The sequence below is a fragment of the Dipteris shenzhenensis genome, chromosome 16, assembly GCF_047967505.1.
Source record: "Dipteris shenzhenensis isolate YYH24624 ecotype China chromosome 16, Dip_SZ_1.0, whole genome shotgun sequence".
Taxonomy (NCBI): Eukaryota; Viridiplantae; Streptophyta; class Polypodiopsida; order Gleicheniales; family Dipteridaceae; genus Dipteris; species Dipteris shenzhenensis.
The window spans coordinates 1,423,628-1,450,849 of NC_141611.1; the positions used below are offsets into that span (position 1 = coordinate 1,423,628).

At 42.4% G+C, this 27,222-nt stretch overlaps 1 protein-coding gene across 1 annotated transcript; it reads right to left on the reverse strand.

Annotated features, from left to right (window-relative positions):
* Positions 1–2,092: 2,092 nt before the first annotated feature.
* On the reverse strand, positions 2,093–24,253 carry LOC147892378 (ankyrin repeat family protein). Its single transcript, XM_087387527.1, has 6 exons — positions 24,028–24,253; positions 21,127–21,214; positions 3,094–3,158; positions 2,856–2,924; positions 2,656–2,705; positions 2,093–2,414 (listed from the first exon to the last, which is right to left on the reverse strand). Exons 1-6 carry the CDS (start codon positions 24,193–24,195, stop codon positions 2,300–2,302), a joined length of 555 nt encoding a protein of 184 aa, XP_087243653.1. The 5' UTR covers positions 24,196–24,253; the 3' UTR covers positions 2,093–2,299.
* Between the last annotated feature and the right edge of the window lie 2,969 nt (positions 24,254–27,222).

Genomic DNA, 27,222 nt, shown 5'->3' on the forward strand with positions numbered 1-27,222 from the left:
GAAGTGATTGTGGAGTTTGATGCAAAGGTTAATAAGGCTGACATTCAGGAAGAGATTAAAGAACGTGCATCTAGGCATGATAATGCTTTGAAAGAGGACTCTTTCAGTGACACCTTAGCACATGTCAAAGCAGTCATGCCTAATATAGATTGGACAGTTCATAAGGATGATGCTCTTGATGATGACGATGAACCCAAAGCAACTCGTATCTTACAGTATAAAGGTCATGCTATCATTACGCTTAACTCACGGGATCTACGAGTCAAGCTTCTCCGACAATCCTACAAGCTAAAAGGAACTAAGATATGGATAGCTGAAGAACTTACACGAGCTCAATTGAAAAGTAAGGCAGCGGAATTAGCTAAGATCAAGGCTGTGAGGAATGATGGAAAAGTTTAAATCCTACAAGCTGAAAGGAACTGAGATGTGGATAGCTGAAGAACTTACACGAGCTCAATTGAAAAGTAAGGCAGCGGAATTAGCTAAGATCAAGGCTGCGAGGAATGATGGAAAATGGGCAGTGTACCATGAGGGCGTAGCACTTATTAAAGAGTTTAAATCCAAGCCAAAAGACTCTCAATCTTAAACTGATGTATGGCCGATTATGTTTCTTTCCAAGTCATAATGTAGGTACTCTAAATAACTGGAGCTGCTTTATGCACTCCCTGGGAGCTACCCTCCCTAAGCTGATGTACTAGTTGGCTTTCATGTGAACTAAGATATAGATAGCTGAAGAACTTACAAGCTCAATTGAAAAGCAAGGCAGCGAAATTAGCTAAGATCAAGGCTGCAAGGAATGATGGAAAATGGGTAGTGTACCATGAGGGCGTAGCACTTATTAAAGAGTTTAAATCCAAGCCAAAAGACTCTCAATCTTAAACTAATGTATGGCCGATTATGTTTCTTTCCAAGTCATAATGTAGGTACTCTAAATAGCTGGAGCTGCTTTATGCACTCCCTTGGAGCTACCCTCCCTAAGCTGATGTACTAGTTGGCTTTCATGTTGTCCCATAGACCTCTTGGTCTCCCGTGGATGTTAATAGACTTTCTTTCTTTCTTTCTTTCACCAAATAGTTGTACCTTTATTGCCATTCTTAAAGTGTGTGGTGCCACACCATCTCTAGAAACTAGAAAGGAACTACATTCTCACATTAGCATAGTTGGCCTTGAGACTATCGTAACTGGGGTGGCAAATCGTCTTATTGACATGTATCATAAATGTGGGCACACATGGTTGATGCCCAAAAATTGTTTCATGCCTTGATCAAAAGGGATATGGTACCGTGGAATGCATTGATTGAATGCCCCTTTCAGCCCCCCCTCCTTCTTAGCCCCCCTCTCCCCCCCCTCCCCCAGTCATAAGATTCTATCATGGTTTCTCTACTGTTGATGACCATCTTTGTATGTGGATGTTGCAAGTCATCTATGTATGTCCTATGCTTCTCTACGTGTCATGTGAATATGTTCCCTCCCCTTCTATCTTTTTTTGAATTTAAAAAATAATTGTTTTTCGAAGCTCACCTCATGAATTTTGAAAAATAAAATTCTTCTGAAGCTTGCACCTAACTTATCTCGAATGCTACAGACCTCAAGACTTGTACAACTATTACCTACAGTAAACGAGCCTTATCCTTATTTCGATATTCCTGATTCTTAGAATTCGGGAGTCGGAGGGGGAAGATGAGAACAAATGCTTTCAGATGAGAATCTGCAACCCAAAAATTTTGGAAGCCCTCATGGATTGTCAGAAGATATTGCATCACCAATTCATGGAAAGTTGTCACTCAGACTTAAGTATGAATAAAGAAGTACAAGAAGGCCTATTCTACAAAAGAGGACATATGAAGATGGACTGAATGCAAGAAGATGCACACACAATCCAATGAACACTTCGAACAGCACCTTACAATAAGGTGCGAGCTTCAAATCAACCATGCTGTAGGTACAAAGAGATTTTACTTTCTATATTGGCGAGTTTACTATTTTAATGTAGTAAGCCAAAAAAAACTTGGATCATATCCCTCAACTGATAAGAAACACAAAGCATGCTGCATCTCAAGGAAGAAAAGTGCTTGTATTGACAATCATCATGATTAATAACATGATTTCCAGAGGCAAATACATTCCTTTTTTTTTTCATGGAATTTACATTCTTTGAGAATTGCTATGCTGCAAATCCAAAATTTCAGCTCTTCCATTACAGAGGGCCAATTTTTAAGATTTAAACTGCCATAACTGGTTTTTCAGCAGCACCAACCATAGGTGGACGTGAATATAAGCAAGGGCAGCATACACCCAGTCATTCATGGAGATCTGTTGTGGCTAAGGAGGAAGCAGCACTTGAGGTGACTATTGCATCTATGACATCCTGCTTTCCTCTGCTAACAGCTTCATCCAGTGGTGTACGCTCATACCTGACCCATCCCAAACATGTGCAAAACACCTCAGCTGACAACCAGATGGCGTTTTTATAAGACACAGTAAAATTGAATTTGCAACCTCTGAGACTCTTAAATGAAGTTCTGTTCAGAAGAAGGGTCAAGCATATGATCTTATCTACTCGTCAACATTCCAGCCAAACCTTGGGAGAAGAACTGCAATGCATATTTCCTTGCTACTCTTCGGAATTAGACCAGTTAGAGTTGAAAAAGGCACCGGTTTAAAGCACTTGCATTCGCTCCTCTTGCAATCAATTCCTGAATAGCCTACACACCAGGTGTGGGATCATATTTCTTAATTGTCAGTTACAAAGTTCCATTTCCAACATCAACACATCCGGGAAAACATAGACCACTTAAAATGGCAAGGTAGAAGCAGCTCACCAACAACAATTAAGTCACTGCTCAAGAGTGTACCTGCATCTGTCCATTCAAAGCAGCCCAATGAAGAGGGGTGTTTGCTTCAGCATTTTGAGCATTCACATCCTGTATCACAAATTTCCACAGCATGCCACCTTTCCTCAATGATAGATTGCAGCTCCAAAGCTATTCTAAGTATTCTATCAAACTGACAAGCTATTATATCCAACAGGGGCATAGCTACAAATCTAAGCTCAGTTAGCCTGCAGAAGAATGGAAAGAAAGAGTTTCTTACAGCCCCCTGATCAAGCAAGTATTGTACAACATCCACATGTCCGTTTGCAGCCGCCATATGAAGAGCTGTAAAATTTACAGTACATCAAGACGGAATATAGCAACAAATGGAAAACAAGAAAAAAGCAAATGAGGAATGCAAAAATATTAAAAACAGCTCTCCGTTTCGTTAATTGTAATGTATCATCAATGTCGATAGGTGGGGGTTGGGATAAGTCAGTGCATAGATGCTCAGGTGTAGGTCCCCAAATGAGGAAGGGGTAGGCATTTTGCAAGGTTGGTATCCATACTGGGACCGACGCTTGCAACCAGGTCTGGCCAGGGAACTATTTCGGGTCCCCCTACAGGCCATAGAGCAACAAACTCAACGTAAGGGGCTGCTTGGGAACTATTTTCAGGGCCAATGCCAGTCAATTATCTGACTATAGAAGCCCACCATTAGGGGCTGGTTGGGCGGGCTTCATTGGGTCCTATTTCAAGGACAAGGCTAATCCATTAAGCTGACCTCACCAAAGTTAGCTCACACAACCATAGGGTCGGCAAAAACAATCAGTATTGTCTGGTTGACATCGGCAGCCATTTGGCTGTTGGCCAACTTTTGACAACCTTCCAAATCCTGTATCAAGGGCCAAGGCTAGTCTATTTATGTGACCATCCAACATCAACTAAGCCAGGTCACCCAACCCTACGGTCAACTGACCAGAATGGTCGGATGCAGAGAAGAAGTTTCTTTTCAGTAAGCACCCGGTGGCACTGGACCTTGGAGCACTCAACAAAGGGACACCAGTGGGTCGGCCCAAAGTAGAGGACTGCACTTGCAGAAGAGTAGAGTGTGCCATCACTACCTAAATAATCCCCATAATGGGTTACTGATTGCTCCATTTGAGACATCCTCAAGGGCTGAAAACTAAGACGACGTCAAGCATCTGCCATAAAACCTCCATGTGGTGCAGAGAAGGCATCTTGGCTCTCTCTAAGTGTCCTCATACCCCCACTGTTTGCTTGCATTTGTCCTGAACTACATGTGCAGCCACTTGATTGGATGAACTGGTCAATCTACTAACCAAGTATCCTAAATCAACAAGAAAATGCATCTAAAAACTGTGTCTGTGCAGCGTAGATGCGAGTGCTAGAGTATGATGAGGCATCCCATGCTACCAATGGGTGCTCCCATTGTGAACAGCAATTGCTCATGCTAAGCAGCCTCAACTTATGGATCATCACTTGGCACTAGCTGATCAGATCGGGTTGTGCGCTTGGGTGCCATGGTAAATGACAGTGTGCCGGGTTTCCAGAATTCACAAGTGTTCACTGGATTGTGCACCACATTTGTATGTTGGAGATAATTTGCCCTAAAGAAGTATAAAAAGGTCTTCTTCTCTTCATTCATTCTTATCTCAATCAATTGGAGCAAGAAGGATCAAGAGGAAGAATCAAGGAGCCTATCTACAAAACCGAGTCTACATCCTATCTACAAAACCTTTAGCCAGCTTAGCCAAGTATGAAGAATTTATATTCATGTTTCCTTTTCTTAAATATTTAAGAAACTGAAATTGAAAGAGAAGGGAGAGGGAAACTAATCATTTTGAGAAGGAGAGGGAGGCCATGGCCGATGGAAGAAGAAAGAGAAGAGAGAGAAAGGATGTAAGGAAAGAGATGGGAAGGAGAGACGACGGAGGGAGGGAACACGACAGAAGGAGAGGAAATATGTTTAGAAATGTGGTGATCCTAGGGAGGAAGAGTGAGATGATGGAGGAAGACTAAGATGAACATTCAATCTTCTTAGACCCAAGGTCCGAGTGTTGACATGTAATTCAGGATCTAGCTGAGGACACGAGATCTGAGATCCAAGTGAGGAAACTGGATTCTTGGATTTGGGTGAGGTGAAGAAAAAATTGTTTGAGCATTTGCCTACATAAGAAATTGGGTGGCCGACATGGAATCCAAAATCTGGAATCTGGGATCCATGTGGCAGAAGTGGAATCGGAAATCTAGAATCCGAAAGTTAGAGAGGCGCCTCCAGATTTTAAAACTTGGAATCCATAAATGTTTCACGGATTCAGGAGCAACTTTTGGAGAAGGATCTGGAGATTAAATCGGAGCTAAGATCTGGGAATTATGCCAGAATCCAAAACAATGAAAGAAAACCGAAATAGTATGATGTCAAAATGAGAATTTGGGATCACTCCTTGAAGAAGTGTATCAGGACTGATAAGTAATGGCAGTACTGATGGCTGGCCTTGATGACGTGTGCCAAGTCTGATAATTGCTGAAGTGTATCAAGGCCAATAACTAATGACGTGTACCCATGGACGATGTGTTTCGGAGCTGGGTTCGATGACATGTACTGATAGTCAGTGCTCGATGACGTGGAATTAACCGAAATTCAACAGGGAAACACACAACTAGAATAGAATCGACTGAAGACAACGGACATGGTCAAGCTCGTTGACAAAAATACCTGCTGTAGAGCAAGTCTTGATGAAAAATGCAGCACAAAAAAATCTAGAGCCTCCGACAAAGTCATGAGCGTGTGGACATGTGGAGAATGTGTCCACCAACAAAATTTCTGAGGATGAGATTGTGGAAGAACACTCACATAAAGCAATATGCAATAATGGCAATAGGGCATAGAGGAGTAGTGATGGCGACGAGAGCGAGTTGCTGGATGGCTATTGTTGCAAAGGATTTCTCCAATTGCACACTCGTGATGCGTAGATACACAAAGGAAGAATTGGTTGTGCTGAAGTGAAGCAAGGGGCAAGAGAGACACGTACAAATGCTGAGGAAAGTGCTCTGAAACCAATGGAGAAAAGGGACAAGGAAGATGTAAAGAAAGGAGATAGAAAAGCAGAAAGGAGAGAGTAAGGGGAAGCAAGAGGGAGGTACGACACAAATGGAGGCTTCGAATGGAGGTAGGGAGCAAGAGGGAGCTTGGGTTAGATAAGAGAGCGACATCAAAATGTCCCTACACAAGAGGGCAATAGGACTTACAGAGTCCCTACCCCTTACCTCCCTTTTAGCCCTCTCAACTCACTTTTTGCCCTATTACTCAACTTGGAACAATTTTGCTTCATAGAACTGATTCCCTTCTATTAGCGCATTGGAAAGAGAGGATGGGAAGTTAAATAACAGTCTCACAAACCCAATCTTGTACATGCTTTCCAAGGCTGCTGATGCAGCAGAGCTCAACCGTTTTGAATCAACGCTAGGAGTGCTTATGTGTGCCATAAGGCAAAAAAATTATGATGTGTCAAGTAGATCCCCATTGTAAATCATTTTTTTCTCCCTTAGAGGGAGAAGGGGCAATTTACGAGTGACTATACTGCATAGAATGCAATGATCACCATCAACAATCAAGTAGATTCAACCATAGTTGACTATTGGAGTGCAAACATTGTACATGGAACTAAATAATACACAAAGTGATTCAACTTGAAACTAAAAGCTCAAAGCTAAAACCAATTACTAAATCGAGATTGTAGATCATGGGTGATGATGCTCATTTTAGTAGCTACACCCTTTCAGCTTATTCAATCAGGTTTTTCACAGTCTCATAGACCCATTGGTCTTTCAAAGACTTTAATAATCTTTCTTTCTTTCTTTCTTTCTTTCTTTCTTTCTATAGTTTACAACTTACAAGAAGAGGATGTGTAGAGGAAGCTGTATGGGCAGAAGGAAAGGGCATGAACAACACAAACAAGTGCCACATCGATTTAAAGTGCGAATGAACATTTAGGTATGTTTCATAATATATTTAAAGGAAAGGGGACACATATGAACCGCACCTTTTTATATAGGTATATGTATACATACATACAAACATACATATATTGCACCCCTAGCTCTCCTCCCACTCCAAAATTATTATTTTTAAATAAGTCTTTTGGGTACGCGTACCTTATAGTACAAAACATCTATACTATGCAGTACAACAAATCCCATATGGTGTACATACCAAAACTACCTTTGCCACTAGTAAGGTCATCGAATGCTGACAAGTCCACAATGGGCTGCCATTCTTCATCTAGTGCCATAGCCACAATCGGTAGCCAAGAAGACTGTGCCCATGAAGCAATCTTTGCAACGAAAGATTGAGAAGCATGTTGATTAAATGTGACCAATTCACTCAGAAGAGGAGACTCTTGTGACACCAGAGACCGGTAGAGAGCCCATTAGAGATGAGATGGCACAAAAGTTGAGAAATTTGAAGAAAATGTTTTGAGCCATGAATAATGCACTTCGAGAAATCAGTCCAAGAGAAGTGGGGAAAGCAAGTAACCAAGGAGAAGCTAACGGCCAAGAATGTGGATGGAAAAGGACATACCAATCCTCTTGACCTCTCAAAAGGAAGGAAAGAAGACCAAGTCCCATTGGTTTTATAGTGTGGAGAACATGCTGCTGGATTATGAGGCTGAAGATGAGGAGGAAGATGAGCTTCAGGATGCGGTGAGAGATGATCCACCAAGCAAAACTATGAGGAGGCGTTATAGATCAAAGTCACCGGACATGCCAGACTTATCTTGAGAGACATACACGCGACGCCAAAGCCATGAGCCAAAACGAAAGATCACGTTGGGAGAGAAGTGCAGATGTCGAAGTATGACGGAGACTATAAGGCCAAAGTTCTCCTTGGATGGATTAGGAGTTTGGATAGATACTTTGCATGTGAGGAGACCACAGAGTGAAGGCCAAACTGAATTTTGCTGATTTAATACTCAATGGATCAACTACTCTTTGGCACTAGGCCTTAGAATCACAAGGCATGATGCCAAAGACTTGGGAGGAGTTCAAAAAACAATTAAAGCAACACTTCTTGTCTCTTGAGTTCGAGACATAGATGATTGAGATATCTTCAGACAAAGAGAGGGAGAAATAGTGCGAGAGTACACAAACAGATTTTGGACAACACTTTTAAAGGTGCAACCGTAGACAAGAGCAAGCATGTAAGTACCTCAGTGGTTTGTATGGTACTCTCCAAGCCGAAATAAAATGTTTCACTCCAAAGACTTTAAAGGACATTATTCCCTTGGCTCTGAGAGTCGAGAAGAAAAGAGGTGATGGTAGAAGAGTCTCCACTGGACTGGATAGACCGGAGTTTAGGAAGAAGAGGGATAGATTCCAAGTAAATAAACCAGGGTTTTCCATTGGAAAAGGAATCTTTAGGCCAATTCCAAATCGTGGAGGAGGCTTTGGTTCAAATCAGCCACAAAACGCAGCACCTGGAAGGAAGCAATTAGATCAGCAAACTATCAACAGGTACAAGAAAGAAGGTTTATGTCTTAGATGTGATTGTGCACATAAATTTTTGGATTGTCCTTTTAAAAAGGGAAGGAACAAAAGTCAAGACAGCCCACGGGAGAGGAGGCGGCAACAAAGATAAAAGCTGTCCTTGAAGAAGAAGAGGAAGAAGATGGGCCAGAGACTTAAATCTTGAAGGGATGGGTCATATGGGAGACAAGCCAGCCTTATTTTTGTTTGTTGTTGGTTCTACCCATAACATCTTCACTCTGGAGTTGGCATCATCTTTGGGATTCGTTCCACATCTTGATCGTGGGAGAAAAGCTTATGCCGCTTTCCGTGACTCGCCTATGAACTTGCACCAGTGGGCAGGAAACTAAGCGTGCATATTCAAGAATACTTGGACCACATAGACTTTCAACCTTCAGGTTGATCGGATATCAAATGTGGACGTGATATTGGGACAGCCGTGGCACTATAAGATGCCACCTGGTTACAACTACAAGAAGATGACGGTGATGGTTCAACAAGGAGGACGAGACATCACAATTCAAACCGGAGTTTCAAGCAACCTTATACCGCTGGTGAGTCACATCTAGGCGCAAAAGGCATTTAAGAATCAATTTGTTCCTATTTAATTTATGTACAAAAGTTTGATAAGGAAGGGAATGAGGATAGTCTCACCATGGATAGGAGAAAGTTCCTAGAAGAGTTTAAGGAAGGATTCCTACAAGACTTACCTAAATCATTGCCACCTGAGAAACCAGAGGATCTCACTATAGACTTGATTCTGGGTAGCCCTCCACCCAGTAGGCCACCTTACAAAGTTAGCAAAGCACAACAAGATGAAATTCAGAGATAGGTCTAGGAATTGGATTGATTAGGCCTACAAGTTCACCTTTTTGTTCTCTTGTACTCTTATCACTTAAGAAAGATGGATCATGGCGGATATGTGTGGACCTACAGGGCACTAAACAAAATGACTATCAAGAATCGCTTTTCGATTTCTCTGATTGATGAAGTCCTAGATAATTTAAAAAGAGCCAAGATTTTCAGCACGATAATCTTAAGAGTGGATACATCAGCTAAGATTGCCCCTCAAGACATCCACAAAACGGCTTTTAGGACAATACAAGGGCTTTACTCCCTTTCGGTTTGAATAACGCTCCAACGATATTCAACCGAATGATGAGCCAAATTTTTCAAAAGCACAGATCTTTTGTAGAAACATTCTTTGATGATATCATAGTATTCATCAGTAAGGATGAGCAAGAGCATAAACAACATCTAAGTACCGTCTTTGGGCTTCTGAAGGAACACCAGCTTTATGTAAATGCTAAGAAACGTGAGTTTTTTCTTCTGGAGATAAGATTTTTGGGACACACTATTTCTAAGGGTGTGATCAAAATGGATCCTAATAAATTGAAGGTACTTCGTGAATGGCCTAATTTGAAGACGGCACATAAAGTAATATCATTTCTTGGGTTATGCTCATATTACAAAAGATTTATATGCCACTTTGCTCACAAATCATTGCCCTTACATGATTTAATAAGGGAATAGCTTTTACTTGGGGCCATAAAGGAAACTCTAAAGGAAGCTCTAACATCGTCAATTGTCTTACTCATGCCTGACTTGAGAAGCCATTTGTTGTTCAAGCTTATATCAACCAATGGGGCTTATATTAGAGCTAATCTGCTACAACAAGACCATGTAGTTGCTACGGGGGCAGAAGATTGAAGGAGGTTGAACGGAACTATGATGTCTATGAGAAAGAGCTATTGGTAGTGATTCATGCCTTAAGAGTTTGGAAGCATTACCTTTTGGGGGTCGATTTCTTGATCCAAACCTCCAAGTTACTTTCTCATGTAGCCACTTGTGAGAGAGAAGCGCATGAGGTGGGTTAATTTTCTAGTTGCGCTCAATTTTCATATCAGCATATGCCCCAAAAGGAGAACATGGTTGCCGATGCCCTATCTTGAAGGCCACAGGTTCATGCTATCTAGCAAGCCCATCATGAGGAGCTATCAGTTATGAAGAAAAAGTACAAAGATGATTCATATTTTCCACACATATGGATAGAATTGAGCAAAGGAGGGGAGCAAAAGGATTATTATGTGTGTGATGGGTACTTGTGGAACCAAAATAGGATCTATGTGACAAGGGATACGAGACAAAAGGTGATTGAGGAGTGTCACAACCCTGCCTTTGCAGGACATAGAGATATGTCACCTACCTTGAGACAACGTGAAAGATATTTTATCAGCCCCACATCAGGAAAGATGTTTTTCGGTATGTTTCATTGTGCCCTATTTGTCAAAAGGCCAAGTATGACGTCAAAAGCAACATGGATTACTTCAGCCATTTCCAGTTTCAAAAGCACCATGGGAACATATTGCTATGGACTTTATTACACGTTTTCTTAAATCGCTGCAAGGTCATGATGTGATCTAGACAATTTCTAGTAACAAGCCCACTTTATTCCCTATAAGAAAACATTGAAAGCAACTGAGGCAATGACACTTTTTATTAACCATTTCTTTGTACATCATGGTATACCTCAATCAATTGTTTCAGACCATGATAGCAAGTTCACCAGCGACTTTTGGCAGGCATTGTTTGACAATTTAGGTACCAAGCTGGAATTTCCACCTCCTTTCATCCAAAAACTGATGGGCAAATTGAAGCTGCAAATAGGGTCTTGTTGGAATTGCTGCAATGTTATGTTGATGATCATCCATTGTTGTGGGAACGTTGTCTCCCACTGGAGTTTGCCTATAACAACACCATCCACTCTTCTACAGAAAAAGCTCCCGCGGAGGTAGTCTATGGAAGACCTCTACCTTTACCTGTGTTGCACACCAAGGATGAAGTATTCGCTGCGGATCAGTTTATTGAAGACAAAAAATCAGCATGTGATTACATGTGCAAACACATTCTTCAAGCCTAAGAATGCCAAAGAAACGCTGCAAATAAGTGACGGAGGGCCGTCGAATTTAAACAAAGCAAGGCTGAAATCCAAGGTTCAGAATTGAGTTGTCTATGTGAAGCTTGCTTGTGTTACTATGGCCCCTTTCAAATTTCTCAAAAGAAAATGACGTATCTTTCCTCTTGCATCTTCCAACTCATTGGAGGACCCATAAAGCTTTTCATGTCAATCTTCTTAAGCGTTATGAGGGATGTATACCATCTACTGCCATGGATGAAGAACAACCTAAGGTTGTTGATGAAGATGAAGTTGTCATACTTGAGCAGATTCTTTATCATCAAGACAAGCGTACATGTGAGAACGCTATGAGCACAAGTATCTACTCACGTTTTTATCTTATCCCACTACTAATGCCAAGTGGGTGGATCGCCATTACTTGGCTGAATATCTTCACCTTATGAGGAGGCCTTACAATTGAGTACCCTCGCCTAGTTGTTGTCAATTGAGGACAACTTTTTTGGTGACGAAGGGAATGTAACATATCTACATCTTTCTATACTACATTTTTGGATCATTATTAGGTATCCTATTTTCATTTATTACGGTCACATGTTTATTGACCACACGTGTGGTTTTCTTTGTGTAAGTTCTTGTGATAGTCATACTCCAGCCGGTTATCTTCCACAAATCTTGCATGCATGGTTATTCACAGTTCAAAGCTCTTACCATAGCTGATCACCATGTATGCTATCTTCAATATAGGTTCTAGCACCTATATTATGTACAGTGCTAGCACATGACACCTTTAGTGTGTTCGTGACACCTTTAGCGTGTCTAAGTCACCTCTAGTGTGACTCTATCACCTTCTCTTAGCTTCAATGTGATTTGTCATCTTCAGTATGACTATGCCATCTTCAATATGTGTCATGTGCATGGATCGTAACTGACGTGTCCTTAGGGCACGCAAGACTAGCTCCGTAGGGTAGGCAGGCAATACTCGGACTAAGTTGCAAGGGCACTCAAGATTTAGGGTTTTGGTTGTTTCAGCATGCAAGGGCTCAAGTCTATATAAGGGAGCCTAGGCGTTTCGTTTCAGTGCGAAGTGCACTTGTGGAAGAGAGTCTAGTTCCCCTCGGTAGGTCGTGGCTCGTGGGGTGTCCCAATATTCCCAAGTCCTAGACTCGCGGACATCATGGTTGGATGGTGAGCAGGCCTACCATATCCTTTGTGTTTCTATGATTAGGTTGTTTGTGCTTGTTTGCAGGTCCAGATTCTCAGGAGCTTTGGGGGCTTGACAGTTGGTATCAAAGCCAACTCCTGGAAGAAGATTCCAATTGTAGATGAAGGTGATGTAGCTTGATTCCTTCAATTATGCGCAAAATCGTATTTAATGTTTTCCTACAAGTGCAAGTTGAAATCGTCGATCTGGTATGGAAAGAAATCGTTTTTTAAGTATGGGAGGATGAGATAGGGTTAGAACTTCCAGAGTAGCCTAATTTTGAGGTGGGAAAATGTTAGGGATGAGTCCTGCTATGTTTCGTGGGCCAAAAAGGGATGTTGAGGATGAGATAAGCTCAAAGATTAAGTTTTTTTGGAGACAAAGAAGATGATCTTCGATGTTGAGGTGATGTCTATTATCAGTAAAGTCGTTAAGGTTTGGCACATGTTTTCTAGAACCTATGAGCTGCCAGGATTGATAGGCACCAACCTCAGAAGCATAAGGTACCTAGGGGGCTGAGTCGAAGCTAGCCTGATGAAGAAACCCTAACAAAAGGCTATTTCGAGATTATCAAGACACTTCAAAGATAAGCCATAAGACATAAATTTAGCTTGCATGCAGCTTTTTAGGGTTGAAGCACTAAATTTGAGTTCAAGATTGCTTTTCCAGCAATAAAAATAGGTGCCCACCATATAGATAGATAGAGAGAAGAAGAAGAAGAAGAAGAATGTATTATCGTCCTCTGAAGACCAAAAATCGGCCTATGGGACCATAGAGAGAGAGAGAGAGAGAGAGAGAGAGAGAGAGGTCCTCCAAACTCCCTCAAAATAGATAGGGGCTCAAGTCTATATAAGGGAGCCTAGGGTTTCAGTTTCAGTACAGAGTGCACTTGTGGGAGCAAGTCTACTTCACTCTAGTGGGTCTGATCCTAGATTGTGTGTGGACCCACACCTGCTATTATCGTTGCCCTAGCCCCAGCACAGTCTTGAGGCCCTCGGGCACCAGCTAGTGGTATGGGACACTAGGCTGGTTGTGGACTGGTTGGTGAGATGTCGTGCCAGTGGCTCAGCTCATGGCTCGGGGAGATGTCCTAGAATTTGAGTCCTAGACTCGTGGACATCGCAGTTCAAGCCTACATATCCTTTGTGTTTCCATGATCAGGTTGTTTGTGGTTGCTTACACGTCCAGATTCCATGATAGTCATATCCAGTAACGGGATGCTGGAAGCTAATGCATGAGGTGGACTTCACGTCACTGAAGTTGCGAGTCGTTTGACTATTTCTACTAGATCATCCTCCACCTGATATTAAGTTATTAAACATGCCGTACGAGATTGAGGATGCTTTGCACATCTACAAGGGTTTTCTAACACCCATTGGGTTCTTAGTACCCATGGTTTATTCATGAAACCTTCAGATTGGCTTTGCCTTGGCAATGATTCTTAGCTTGATGAGGACAAATCAAGATCACGTAGTGTTTAACTATGAGGCGGATGATCTTTAGAATCCTTAATGTTTGAGTGTTAGGTTTAGCACCTTGATCACTCACGTGCACATTAGATAGAGCATGTCACGGTCTAAAGGATGGATTCGAACTAGGTAAGTTCTGAGTTGTCTAAGTCAGGTTATGAGCCTAATCAACCTAGGATGTGCATTTGTTCTAGGCCTATTAATTTAATTTTTAGTGTGCATGGGTTGAGAATCATGGGGCAAAGAGACCTAATTAAAGGATTAAAACAATCCCAAAAAATATTCTAACCTAGAATAATCAATCGATTTCAACCTGCAATTTGTGCTTTCTCAGGATTCAATAGCTTTCTCCTTTCACCCAAGGTCTATAAAAGTTTGGAATCAGTTTTAAGCAGTCATATTGGTCTCTCTTGCAAATTTGCACCCTCTCCCTGTTGCTCTCTTTGCAAATTCGCCCTCTTCCTGGCCATCTTCCTCGATGTTCGCTTGCCCTCTAGCAACTTTGTTTCACTCTTCTACCACTCCATGATCTCCTCCTGCAGTCAAACTTGATGAGATGCTGGAATTTCTGCTTCGGCCTATGTTTCTTCCTTTCCAAAGCCCAAGGCGAGGCACGGGGGGAGTATTCTTTGCGTAGTCACTTCTATTAATCAATACACTTTCTTTTACCTGCTGTTTTTCTCATTCAGTTCCGTTTTTTGTCTTCCAGGCTACCAAAAAGTGACTTTCAGATTTCGTTTTTCACTCATAGGGCTTTCTAAAACTGATTTTATTTATAATGAACATGTTCCCCTTCGATTTTTGAAGGTTCTAACCTCATTTAGGCTGAAAATGCTAACCATTTCTATTGTGGACTATGTGTTCTAGAGATAGGTTGGTGCCAGAATAACAAATTCTGAAGAACTTTTGCAGAGACTAGCAAGTATTGAGTCTCTTTTCAACTGGTTTTCACCAAGGGCTGCCAGTGGTGGTTACTTTTTCTACAGTTTCCTACAGCTTTATGTGTTCTCACAGTTTTCATTCATCGGGGAAATTATTGTACATGTTTTGGACTACTTATTCATGTCCTAGGATTTCTAGGTTACCCCGGGCTTTGTGTAAGGGTCTGCAATACTATTGTAATTGAAGCTGAGCATCATTGTAATAAAGAAATATACTTGGGATTAGCCCAGGTAAGGGGTGCACCTCATTCACACCCCATCAGGTGCTGGACTATCTCCCCTTCTTTTCTTGTTCCTTTATGTGAAATGTGAATGATATGCGTGTGGATTTTCATATCAAAATAATGGGTGTTGAAGTTCTAAGTTTATTGAGGAGGTCAAGAATGCGCGCTTCCGCATAAGCACGACTCTGACATGCAGATTGTGGCACATCAATAACATGAGGAGATGTGGACATGTGGTGGTAGCTTCATGTGCTATATAAGTGCGCACACACACGACAATGCACCTGCAATACTGGCACTCTCCTCCGTGATGGCAATACTCGTGTGCAAGCCTTGCAACTCCCAAGCCTATAATAGCTACACCATTGATCGTGGTGATGTTTGTGGGCGACGAATGCCAGCCCATTGTGGGCTCGTCAACACTTGAAGACCTCACCAATGGCATTGGCGATCAACAAAAGCTCTTTGGAGAGCCTGGGCGACAACAGCAGGCCACAGGACTTAAGTGAGTTTTGGAGCTCCCTGATCACATAGTCCAGCTGCTAATCGGATGGCAGTTTGCATTGTGGTCTAGTTTATGCTATGGTGTTTTGGTTGTGTGGTGGAGCTATAGCTCTTGCTTTGTAAATTCAAATAGATGTATGGTTTCAAGTTTATGGCACTATGGATTGGATGGAGGAGTCAGCCCAATAGCGAGCAAGTGGTCCCCTAACTTAAATAGGCTTGCATTGTATTAGAGCGGTGCATGGAATGTATGGGAGCACAGGGGCGATGAGAGATCAAGGCCAAGCGAGGTCATGTGATCTAGTGGAACCTCACAAATGGCAATGTGATGATGGGAGTGAACATACATACATAGAGAGAGAGAGAGAGAGAGAGAGAGAGATGAATCCAGGAACATGCCCAAAGTCATCCTCTAAAAACACAACATATAGTGCAGTTTCAATCTCATGGTAGTCACTCATGAGGTTGAAAACCATAAACTCCATCACATAGCAGGGACTAACTACTATGGCATCCCCACTGATGTCATCAGCGACCAATAGTGGATGTAGAGACTCTAGTAGACCATAGTATAAACATATGCTCTCACACATACAACACATACTTGAGCATCCATTTATACAAAGGTCTTCGTATTGAGTTTCTGTCAGCACTCCGAAGGTGAAGGATAGACTCGGCTGTGACAAAGGCTAGCACTAAAGGAGAAGGCTAATAAAAAAGTAGTCCACATTCTCTTCATTCAAGCTAAAACTGCTTGTGAGGCCTATATGATTTCATTTGTCTCTCCCAAACAAGCATCCAAGCAAAAAAATGCTAGCTGATACGGAGAGCATGTGTGAAAGCAAGGGGAACTGGAAGAGAAGAAAATAAGTACATGAAGGCACTTAGTCACCTTCAAATCCTGAACGGGACAGCTCGTCCCTATGCACATGGTTTGGCATGTCGAAGGCATGTGGATGGAAAAAGAAAATTGGTAAAAGTTTGGTATTAAAGCATTCGGTGAGCATTTTCTATGGGAAACATTGTATATGCTATTTGAGTTTTCTGCATTTAAATGCACATCAATGAGATGGAAGATTCAAGAAACTAAGCATAGTGTGGGTGTGGATCAACATAGGGGTGGTCTGACACTTGAATCCCTAGTTGAATCCTCGCAGTCCTATAGATGCCAAAGATCCTACACAGCAGAGTGCCTTGATGTTAGATATCAGCGGCTCGAGGTTGTGGGGGATCTTGTTCAGACTTTGGAGTCAGCCTTAACGGACATCAGGCAAGAGAATGACATGCTCCAAAGGCAAGCAGGTTATCTCCGGATCAGACTAGCAAAACCTGAGGTTGCTGATTTGAAAGCAGGCCCGGCAAGAACATCAGGAGATATTCCTAAGATCAAGCCTTGGAACCCTTTGATGAAAGTCATGAGCCCAGGACACTTGCGAATTAGAGCAAGACGGTGGTGTGGCAAAAGCTCACCCCTGATGAGGACCAAGTGTCCCATGCCTCCACATTTCTTACAAAAGATGTGTAGTTGTAGTGGCAGCACTATAAGGGTAATGTGGCCAACAATATGAACGCTTTCACCATTCCCTCATGGTCTGAGACGAAAACAGCCTTTCAGCGTAAGTCTCTTCCCTTGAACACTGAATGGAAGGCTAGGCAAGCCTTGGACAGTTCGAGGCACATTAGAAGGTTCAGTAGTACCTAAAGGCTCACATGTACCTATGCTTGAGGTCAAGAACATGAATGTCGAGTCGGTTTTTCTCCTTCATGAACAGGCTGAAGCCTTGGGCTCATAACGACTTACTCAGGCAAAACCTTCACACACTCCAACAAGCATTGGAAGCGGTTGACAAGTTGACACATTGGCGGGAGATCATTCCGGGCAGAATGTTCCGTGATCATATGGGCCCGAGCAATCAGCCCTATGATCGTGCTAGTGGAAGAAAAAGGCCACAACATCCCTTGTTTTGAAGAGGCGAAAGGAGGCCAGGCAGCAATGGAGCTAGTGATGGCCCCACACAAACAGATGATGTGGTGGCCTTGAGCTTAGAACATGCTTGGGGCTTTGGATAGCCTAGAGACATGCAACGGCATCTATGTGGCTGGACTTTTGCATTTGCGGCATGTGAGACCCGAGCATAGCACACGTATCACCCGAGTGGCAGACAACAGACCCATGCGGGTGCTCAAAGGTTAGTGGTTAGGTGGTTAGAGGCAAGGGAATGTGTGGCACGCTTAGGATTGTTAGCGATGCAAGAGATGCAAACAAATGGCAACTCTACGTGTGCGCGTTGTGAGCATGGTGCATATGGCTTGGTCAAGTGGTGATGTGGCAACAAGGCGACGTTCGTTGGCTAGCATACAACCTGACCCATAGGAGATCCATTAATAGGGTGGCTCAATGCCATGCCCATGCACATACGGACCCTTGCCTAGTGATGCCAAATTGTCTAACAACTAGCGAGACATATGTACCACCTACGTAGAGCCTGCATGGCATGCAGGTGACATTTTGTATTTATGGCCAAGTATGGCCTTAGTTTTGGTTTAGTCGTAGTTAAGGTGAAGTCGCGCCTAGTTAGATCTAACTAACTACTCTACCTAAAGCTAGCCTCAAGTTGGCCCAACTAAGCAGATGTATCTAAGGCTAACTTAAGCAATGCATAATGTAAGCAAATCCCTTCCTTGTGTGTCATCTCTCTCCTTGATTCCCTCTGTGCAACCACACTGTTCAGCTTCAATTACACCCTCGGACAGAACCCAGGGTAGCCTAAGAAATTCTAGGACATGAATACCTAGTCCAACATATGTACAAAAAAATGGGAGAACTCAATACATAAGGCTGTAGGAAACTATAGAAAAAGTAACCAGCGGCAGCCCTTGGTGAAAACCAGGCGAAAAGAGACTCAATACTTGCTAGTCTCTGCAAAAGTTCTTTGGAATTTCTTATTCTGGCACCAACCTGTCTCTTAGACTCTGAAACACATAATCCACAACAAAAACAGTTAGCGTTTTCAACATAAACGAGGTCATACTAAAGATGGTGTAATCAAGACTCTACTGAAAGAGCAAAAGTAAACCATACTGAAGATGGTACAGTCATACTGAAGATGACAAATCACACTGAGGGTGATAGGTCACACTGAGCGTGATAGGTCACACTGAGGGTGATAGGTCGCTCTGAAGGTAAAGAGTCACACTACAGGTCGATTAGACACACTGAAAAGGAAAGGGCCAACCAACTAGCAAAATCCATACGACGAATTTATCGTTGATCAATGTGTATTGTAGGTGTCACGAACACACTGAAGGTGTCATGTGCTAGCACTGTACATAATGTGGTCACGCTGAAGGTGACAAAAGCTATACTAAAGATAGCATACATGGTGATCAGCCACGGCAAGAACTCTGAACTATGAATAACCATGCACACAGGATTTGTAGAAGATAACCAGCCGCGGCGTGATGTCCTATCACAAGAACTCACGCAAAGAAAATTCTATGCCTGAGTCATGCAAGCTCCAAATGGGCCAATCCAACCACCTAGGCACTGCCACATGGCTCTAGGCTATCCAAGACCCAAAGCATGCTCTGAGCTCAAGGCAACCACGACTGATCTACCACGTCACCTAGAGAGTTGCCATGTCATGTGCATTGTCGGATCATCCATGCCAAAGGGGAGGTCTCTCAAACCAACGTGGGACCTCAACCACAAGCAGAGCAATGACGAGGGAGCCATCGAGCTCGAACTCAAACCTTAGGACAATCTCATGAGCTGCATCAAGGAATGATGCACGGAAGGGCCAATTGGGATCCTATTGGATTGGAAAGGTGCAAGGTCAATTTGTGAGTCACTCGCCAGCCCTTGCCAAAAAAAACCCATTACCCCCGCCCTCCGCCCCCCCTCCCCCCCTTCCAAACACACAACTGCTTAAATGAAAGAACCATTTTTTGTTGAGTGGGGGGACCTACATACAAAAATTTTCCCGTGCGAATTGCACACGACTACCTTCAATTATCACGATATACTTATTTATCTCCAATCTTATGTAGCTGTTCCTATGTTCCAAACCTACCCATCTAGTATTTTCATTCATCTTTACTAAAAGTTAATACCACAATGCCATATAGAGGTGCCTTAGCCCGGAATGCATGTTTGCACATGGTGGGAGTACATCATACACTCAACCCATGCTCTCCCATCACTATAATAGGATGTCACCATTATCAAAGACAGCAATCGCTTTAAACTTATGCGAGTAACAACCTCATTCGATGAAGCCTTTATGTGTTAAAATTACTGGAAATCAAGCTAAGGTCTCGTTAGGCTCAATACTCTACTAAGCTTTTATTTGGCAACCAACCTTTTTTGCCCTTGTTAGTAAAAGGAAGGGTTTAGAGGAAAAGTACTTAACCTCCTCACTTCGTAATCCAAGGAAGTCAATATCTTGCTTTATAGCGAGTAACATAACCATGGATCGTTGCTAGCTTCGTCTCCTATGAAGGTAAAAACCACTACTGAACTTGTCCACACACTGCTACTATCTTTATGGGCTGACGATGCATGCATGGATATCCAATACTCGTATGCAATTCTTGAGGAACCTTAGCATTGTCCTCTTGATCTCCATCATCTTCATAGACACTTAGAATCAAACTGCTTTCCCTTGTCTCTATTGCAAACAAGATGCGACTAATATGCTACCTATAGCACTCCTAGTATCACAACCAGCACCCCTCACACACATATACACATATTTTCCACCACTCAATCATTGTCTGCACCACCACACTTTGTGTGTGTGTGTGTGTGCGCACGTGCGCATGTGTATGTATATATGTATGCATGCATGCATGCATATATGTATGTATGTATGTATGTATGTATGTAAGAGCATGCTCTGAAAATACAATCTCATGACAATCACTCACAAGGTTGGAAATCATAAACTCCATCATGCATAGCAAGGACTAGCTACGATGACATCCCCATAAGAGACTGAATGTTGTGGTGGTTAAGAGTTTATGGGCCCTTGGTAAGGACATTCTATAAATTGTAAAATAACATACACGAGAGAATAGTACACTACGAATTATCATCTAAAACCTGGCAAATGTGTTGAGCTCTTGATAATGTCTGGACATAATCGATCCCTAAACAGGTTGCTAGATTTGATCTAAAAGGCCTGCAATAAGATGAAAAATCGTGCTAGCTGTGACCCTAATGGATAGGGTTCAGGCGTTGAAACAAGTAGAATTGTGTCCACATCAGAAATTAATGGGATACAGGTTCTTTGATTTATGGTTTTAAAAACTGGGGTCCAACAAATAATGCATTTGTAAAAATATACTCCAGTCGTAGGGCATGCCCCCATGTATGAACCTTTGAAACACTTTAATTCAGTCCCAAGTACAAACAAAGATTTACATGTGGAAACCCCGACAGTTCTGTAAACGCAGTCAGATATCTTAGCTTTTTCAAGAGTAAATCTTAGAACATGGAAACTAACCTGTGCGTCCTTGAGCATCTTGGCAATCTACGAGCACACCTTGGGACACTATCTCTTTCACATCGTCAATATCTCCATACCTAGCAGCCTGACCAAAGAATGTAATTATATGGTCATTTCCTAAAATGACGCTTCCCAAAAAACCAGACTATAAATCATGTCTTCAGATGCAAGACCCAGACCCTGGTTCAACACAGACAAGGAGCAGGCCGCACTATTAAAGACTTCATGGAAAATTCTCTTTCTGAGAATAACTATCAGGCACATCCATGTGGTCCTGTCGCAAAGATTCCCTAGCAGACTTGCAAAGCCAACAAGAATGCCTCAAGCTGCCATGCTGCAGGTATTGTAGAATGGGTTGAGTCACGGATTATGCTAGATACCCAAGTACACTAAGAATCTGACCATGAGAGGCACAAACGATGAAGCCCATCAACAAGACAGATAACAAAAGGAGCTGGGCCTACTATCTAGTAAGGCCAAAAAGGAATGGGAGCTCTTGGCCCAAGAGGAGAAAGAAGTCCACAAGAGAGACATAGACAAGGATTGAGAGCTTTACTTGGCTATTGGTCATTAAAACGTAGATGTCAGATGTTCATTACTTCTAACTCCACAAGCTTGCTTAACTAAGAACCTCACTTCAGTGATGTATAACCGCCAGGCTCTCTCCTCGCACTTCTGCTTGGATTACACAATTTGGTAATATTTCTAGGTTGTGGACAAGAATGCCATGACAGTGTCTGTTTGTGCTAATGCATCTCAATAAAGAACTTCCTTGATAGCACACGTGGAGATTAGATCACACCTGAGCCTCTCACACATAGACCCAAGTTTGAATGGGACCAATACGTCACAGCTTCAAGGAAAAGACTTCTCCAGCATTGGTATTTGCAGCACCTAGAGGAACCGTTCTCTCACATGAAAACAAAGCAGGCACCATCAGTTAAATCACTATGCAAACGGCATCATGCAAGTGGCTAGAACACAAGAAATCAAAGCTTCCAAAGTTTTTACATAAGCTCCACAGAGATATCCAATAGAATGTTGAGCCCCCGGTTGACATTGATGCACAAGGTCGAGGATCCAAGAACTGCAGCAAGATTCAAGGACCACCGACTCCTTAGCACAATCAGGCAGTGACAGTAAGGAGAAGCAGCATCAAGATTCATCAATAGACGGATGCTTTGATGGACTGCCAAGTGCCAAGAAGAAACAATGACACAACAGAGAGCATCTCTAATAGCACTGCCACAAGGCAGGCCACATCAAAAGGCATTGACCTCACTCACACCCCTGCCCTAGCAGTATCCACAACACCTCAGGCATTGACACTTTCAACCCCACCAGATGGTCTCCCTCTACATTATAGGGGAGACGCGACATCAGCACAAGGGGGTTCAGCTAGTATAAACAGACCTGTCTGGTCAACCAATTTCAGCACCATTCAAGCCGGAACAATTTGTGCATGACGGTGGTGCAAGGTCACAATTACTTAAATTGGCACCCGTAGCACAGACAACTTGATTTACACCTAGTTTCTTGGAAGGCTAAGCTAGAGAAAACAAGGGCAAAAGAGGTGTAAACATCGCACACTGTGTTCAGCCATGCACAGCAGCCAATCTGCACCAAAGCACAGGCTTGAAATGTAGAGTTGCAAACAATTGGTATTTAAAAAAACACTCTTCTGCACAAATGTGGAGAATGTCCACACCATCGCCGGTGCACCTTGACATGCACAGCACGAGGCACATATCAGCTGGAGAATTTGGAAATTTGCCATCTTGAACTCAGTAGAAGAGCCTTCAGTAATCCAGATGGTGCTGGTCACAATTTCGGAATCCACCACGGAGCCATATCGGATGCCATCAATCTTTCATGAGGATAAACCAGATGCAAATTTGATAGGATACACAACAATTTCAATGAATCTCCCAGCATTATTTCCACCTGCAGGGAGGCTTTCAGGTGTTCGAGAGAATAACATAAAAAACAGTCCACCGTTCCAATGATCTTAGGCCAAGATGTTCAGAATGCTTACATCAGCACCATCAGTTACAGCCTGAGCTCAGCTGCCTGCTTACAGCCATATGGCAAGCCTCCTCAGGGCCTGCGTGGACAGCAAGGACAAAAGGGACAGGAGCAGCAGGCTCGATGTGCTGCGACATGGCACGAAGACCAGCCAAGGGTCAATCCCTAGGGCAGAAACAGTGGGCCCTATTTGCCACATTAGCAGACAACACCAGCCAAGGGTCACCATGCATGATGCAAACACCAGCAGGGCCATAAGAAGCAGCCGCAGCAGCTGGCACACAGGCCAATGATTAACATGAGCTTAAGTTTTTTTTTTATTTTGTGTGTTTTGGTAAGTGCCAACAGCGCCCCAATACGGGGTGACCAAGATGAAGCCCTAAGCTGCCCCTGCGGCTTGAACTCAGGACTGGAGCACACACCCACACGTTTTCACCGCTTAGTCAACATGAGCTTACGTTAAAGCAGCCAGTAGGCGTATTGCAAAGGAGTTTCTGTGCATGCTACGTACTACAACATCCACACTCACAAGCCAGGGACATGTCTGAAAATCAGAGAGGTTATACACATGAACACGCCAAAATAATAAAGATCGGAACAGGAAACTTCAAGCCTGTAAATTTTATCTAATGATCGGCTACTTAGTTGATGACAGCGTTGATTGGCAACAACATTTTCAGATCACATTGAGAAAAAGTCTCAAAATAGACTAAGCTTTTACGCACAGTTTTCAGCAAAGCCGACGGTTTATTTTCAGGAAGGGGCATATAACCTTATTTGTGATTGGCAAGGACTTATACGGCTGGATCAAATGGTAACCCAAACCGAAAACGAGATTGACATCCTAGCAGCTGGATAAGCAAGGTCATATACCTCAACAAGGGATTGTACGATAGGATCTATCTGAAGGACTGGCTCAGGGTCGGATGTATGGTCGTCCTCGTGGGTACAACCATTAGCAACTGCCATTGCTACCTCCTGGAATGAGAGCAAATTGTGTTCAACCGAGATGAGTGAGGAAACCAAATATGAACATGGCATAGTGCCACTCCTCACAATGAGCAATGAGCAGCATTCTACAAGGGGGGATGAACTTGATTAGTTTGGTCCATCCCAATTTTTGCAATGTATCATAGTATTTAATGTTAGGATTAGTGATAGTTTAGGCCATTTAGGTTCAGGTTTTTGTCTCTTTGTGGAGATGTTAAATGACTTTGTCACTTTGTATGGATCAAGCTTTTGGCCTTACATGACGGGTAGTGAATTATTTTGTCATGTACGGCTCACATTTATTAAAAGATGTGATAGTATTCTAATGAGGATCTCTTGCCAAAATGGCATGTCCCTAGTCATATTTAATGGTTCATCCCCTCCTTCATCTCTTTTCTCTCCTCTCATCTACCTTTCCCCATATTCATTTATCTTCACTTACATTTTTCTCTTTTCCTCTCAACGAGTAACCTGACCTGTCTACGACGGGCTAGAGACCCGCTCTGCTAGGTCTCAAATTTGCGATCATAGATTGCCTTTAATAAAGTTTAAAGTTTCATTTATAAATCTCTAACTTTGAGGAATTTTAAGAAAATTCCAACACGCACACACACGAAATACTAAATATTTAAATATAAATAAATATCTTATGAAGTCTCTCTCTCTCTCTCTCTCTCTCTCTCCCCCCTCTATCTTTTATTTATATATATACTCTGTGTGTGTGTGTGTGTAGTAGACATTAACAACATCCCTTTCCATAGTGAAGAGTAGACAAATTTGGAGTAGGAAAGAGAAATGTTTAACAGATAAACTTTGCAATAAACATCTGTAAGAAATGAAGTAGCATCAATTAAAGGATGAACAATTATTTAAAAAAAAAAGAGAAAATGTGCGTAGTAGAGCTTTGATATCGTTGGCAGCATCACTTTTATTGAAGAGGGGAGTCTACCTACTTGCCACCATCCAACAAGCAAAACAGTAAGAACTAGTTTCAACTTTAGTTGGGAAGATAGGTGTCATAAACACCCCTCCCTTGTTATTAGAGTCGCAATAAAAATTAACACTTGGCCATAAACTTATCAAGCTTAATGTAAATACAAGAATGTCAGGGTAGAAAAGTGGGTTTAGAGGTTATAGAGAGAGGAATATTGAACCATTGTAGAAGGGGGATTTTAAGAGGGATGTTAAAATATATGGGAAAAATTTAAGGGGGATTTTAAAAAGGGTGGAATAATATATGGTAAAATTTTAAGGGGGATTTTAAAAAAGAAAAGAAGTAAGGGAAAATTTAAGGGGGAAGAAAGGGATAAAATGGATAGAGAAGAGGGGGGGGGGGCAAGAGAGGGAGTAGGGGGGTTGGAAGAGAATAATCTAAATAATAAAGTAAAAGAAATAAATAAGAGAAATAAGTAAAAGTAAACCAAAGAGTAAAGTAATATGCATTATAACCTTAAGAAAGAAGAATGAAATTTAAAAAAGGAATAAAGTGCCTAGAGAAAAGAAGAGCTATCCCCTCCCATATATAGAAAGGAAAAGCATCCACTCCCATATAGTGAATTGGATGTATTTGTTGGAACCATTTTGCTAGACATGTATGTAAAATGTATGCACACCATGTCTTTGCGATTTCCCAGATGTGCTAGGAAGGTGTAATAGAAAATCATAGAACTTCTATCAGTACATTGATGGCTTGCGAATTGATGAAAAAACTATTGAAATATGGCAAGCAAGTTAAGTGGCTTGGAATTAGATGTATATGTACTGATTACAAAAAGAGGCAACCAGAGACTACAGTAGCAAACAATTGAAGCCTGACCCGATGGCGTGATGGCCTAGCATAGGACTATGACACCGTGCCATGCGGCTTGCCTAGCACAGAACTATGATAGAGCAAAGCGACACATAGCAGCAGCCATGCAACAAATGATGTGGGATACTCAGCACCATCCAGTCGCTGGATGTACCGAAATCTAACAACTGGGAGGCAGGAGGGCCCGACAACTGACATGGCATAGTTATATATACACACACATATAACTATATAAATAAATAAACATATACATACACACACACACACACACACACACACATAAATATTTATATTTATTTTTATTTTATATATACATTTGGAAAGGAGAAATGCAAGAAAGAGGTTTGGCGAGCTTCAAAGGAGGGTTGTGTAGGTTCAGAGTGAGAGGAGGGCTATAACGCGGAATGGTCATAGGGGATAGAAGAGCTCAATCTATGACCACATGGCAGTGTGGACACACACACACACACACACACACACACAATTCTCATTTTATCTTTTATCCTTGCATTTTACCTTTCTCTCCTTTATAACATCCTTTGACAACCCCTTTTAAAACTACCTCTCCCCCTACCCTTTCCTTTCCCCCCCCCCTTGTTTTTCCTAATCTCTCTCTCTCTACCTCCATCTCTCTCTACCCTCTCCTTGTCTCTCTCTACCATCTCTCTCTCTCTCTCTCTCTCTCTCTCTCTCTCTCTCTCTCTCTCTCTCTCTCTACACACACACACTTCCTATTCCTTTCCCCCTTTACTTTCACTTTACCCTAATTCCCCCTCCCCCTTTTCCCAACTTATTCCCTCTCTTTTCCCCTACTCTTGCTCTTAATTTCCCCCCTTGTTTACTTAAATCCCCCCCCCCTATTTTTCCCCCTATTTCTTCTAAATTCCTATCATTAAAATTTTAATTTCCTATCCTTAAAAACTCTCCCCTCCTACATTTTTTGTTGGCCTTCCACTCTTTACTGCTAGCTCACCTTTCCATATTGATGGTGCGCCTTTCCGTATTCGTGCCTTTCCCAACCCTTAGACTCCCTAACTCTCTATATTCCCTCCCCGACTCCCCGGACCCCCACTACCCACACACCTACCTATTTAATAGGCACTCTCCTTCTATTCTACCCACTCGCAAACCCTTCGCCTCTACTTGCCTCTACCCCCTGCTGCCCTGCCTACGGTCTCTCTCCATAGAACTACTGTGCCTCGCTGTTGGCGCCCGCAATCTCTCCCCGCATGTGTTTGCCTTTCTACACACTGTTGTGAGCATGTGAC

Coding starts and splice junctions, on each gene's coding strand:
- LOC147892378 (XM_087387527.1), bottom strand. CDS start 24,195: ATGCCATGTTCATATTTGGTTTCCTCACTCATCTCGGTTGAACACAAT. Junction 21,215..24,027: donor TCGTACAATCCCTTGTTGAG/GTATATGACCTT, acceptor TTCTTTGGTCAG/GCTGCTAGGTATGGAGATAT. Junction 3,159..21,126: donor AGATGCTCAAGGACGCACAG/GTTAGTTTCCAT, acceptor TAAATTTTACAG/CTCTTCATATGGCGGCTGCA.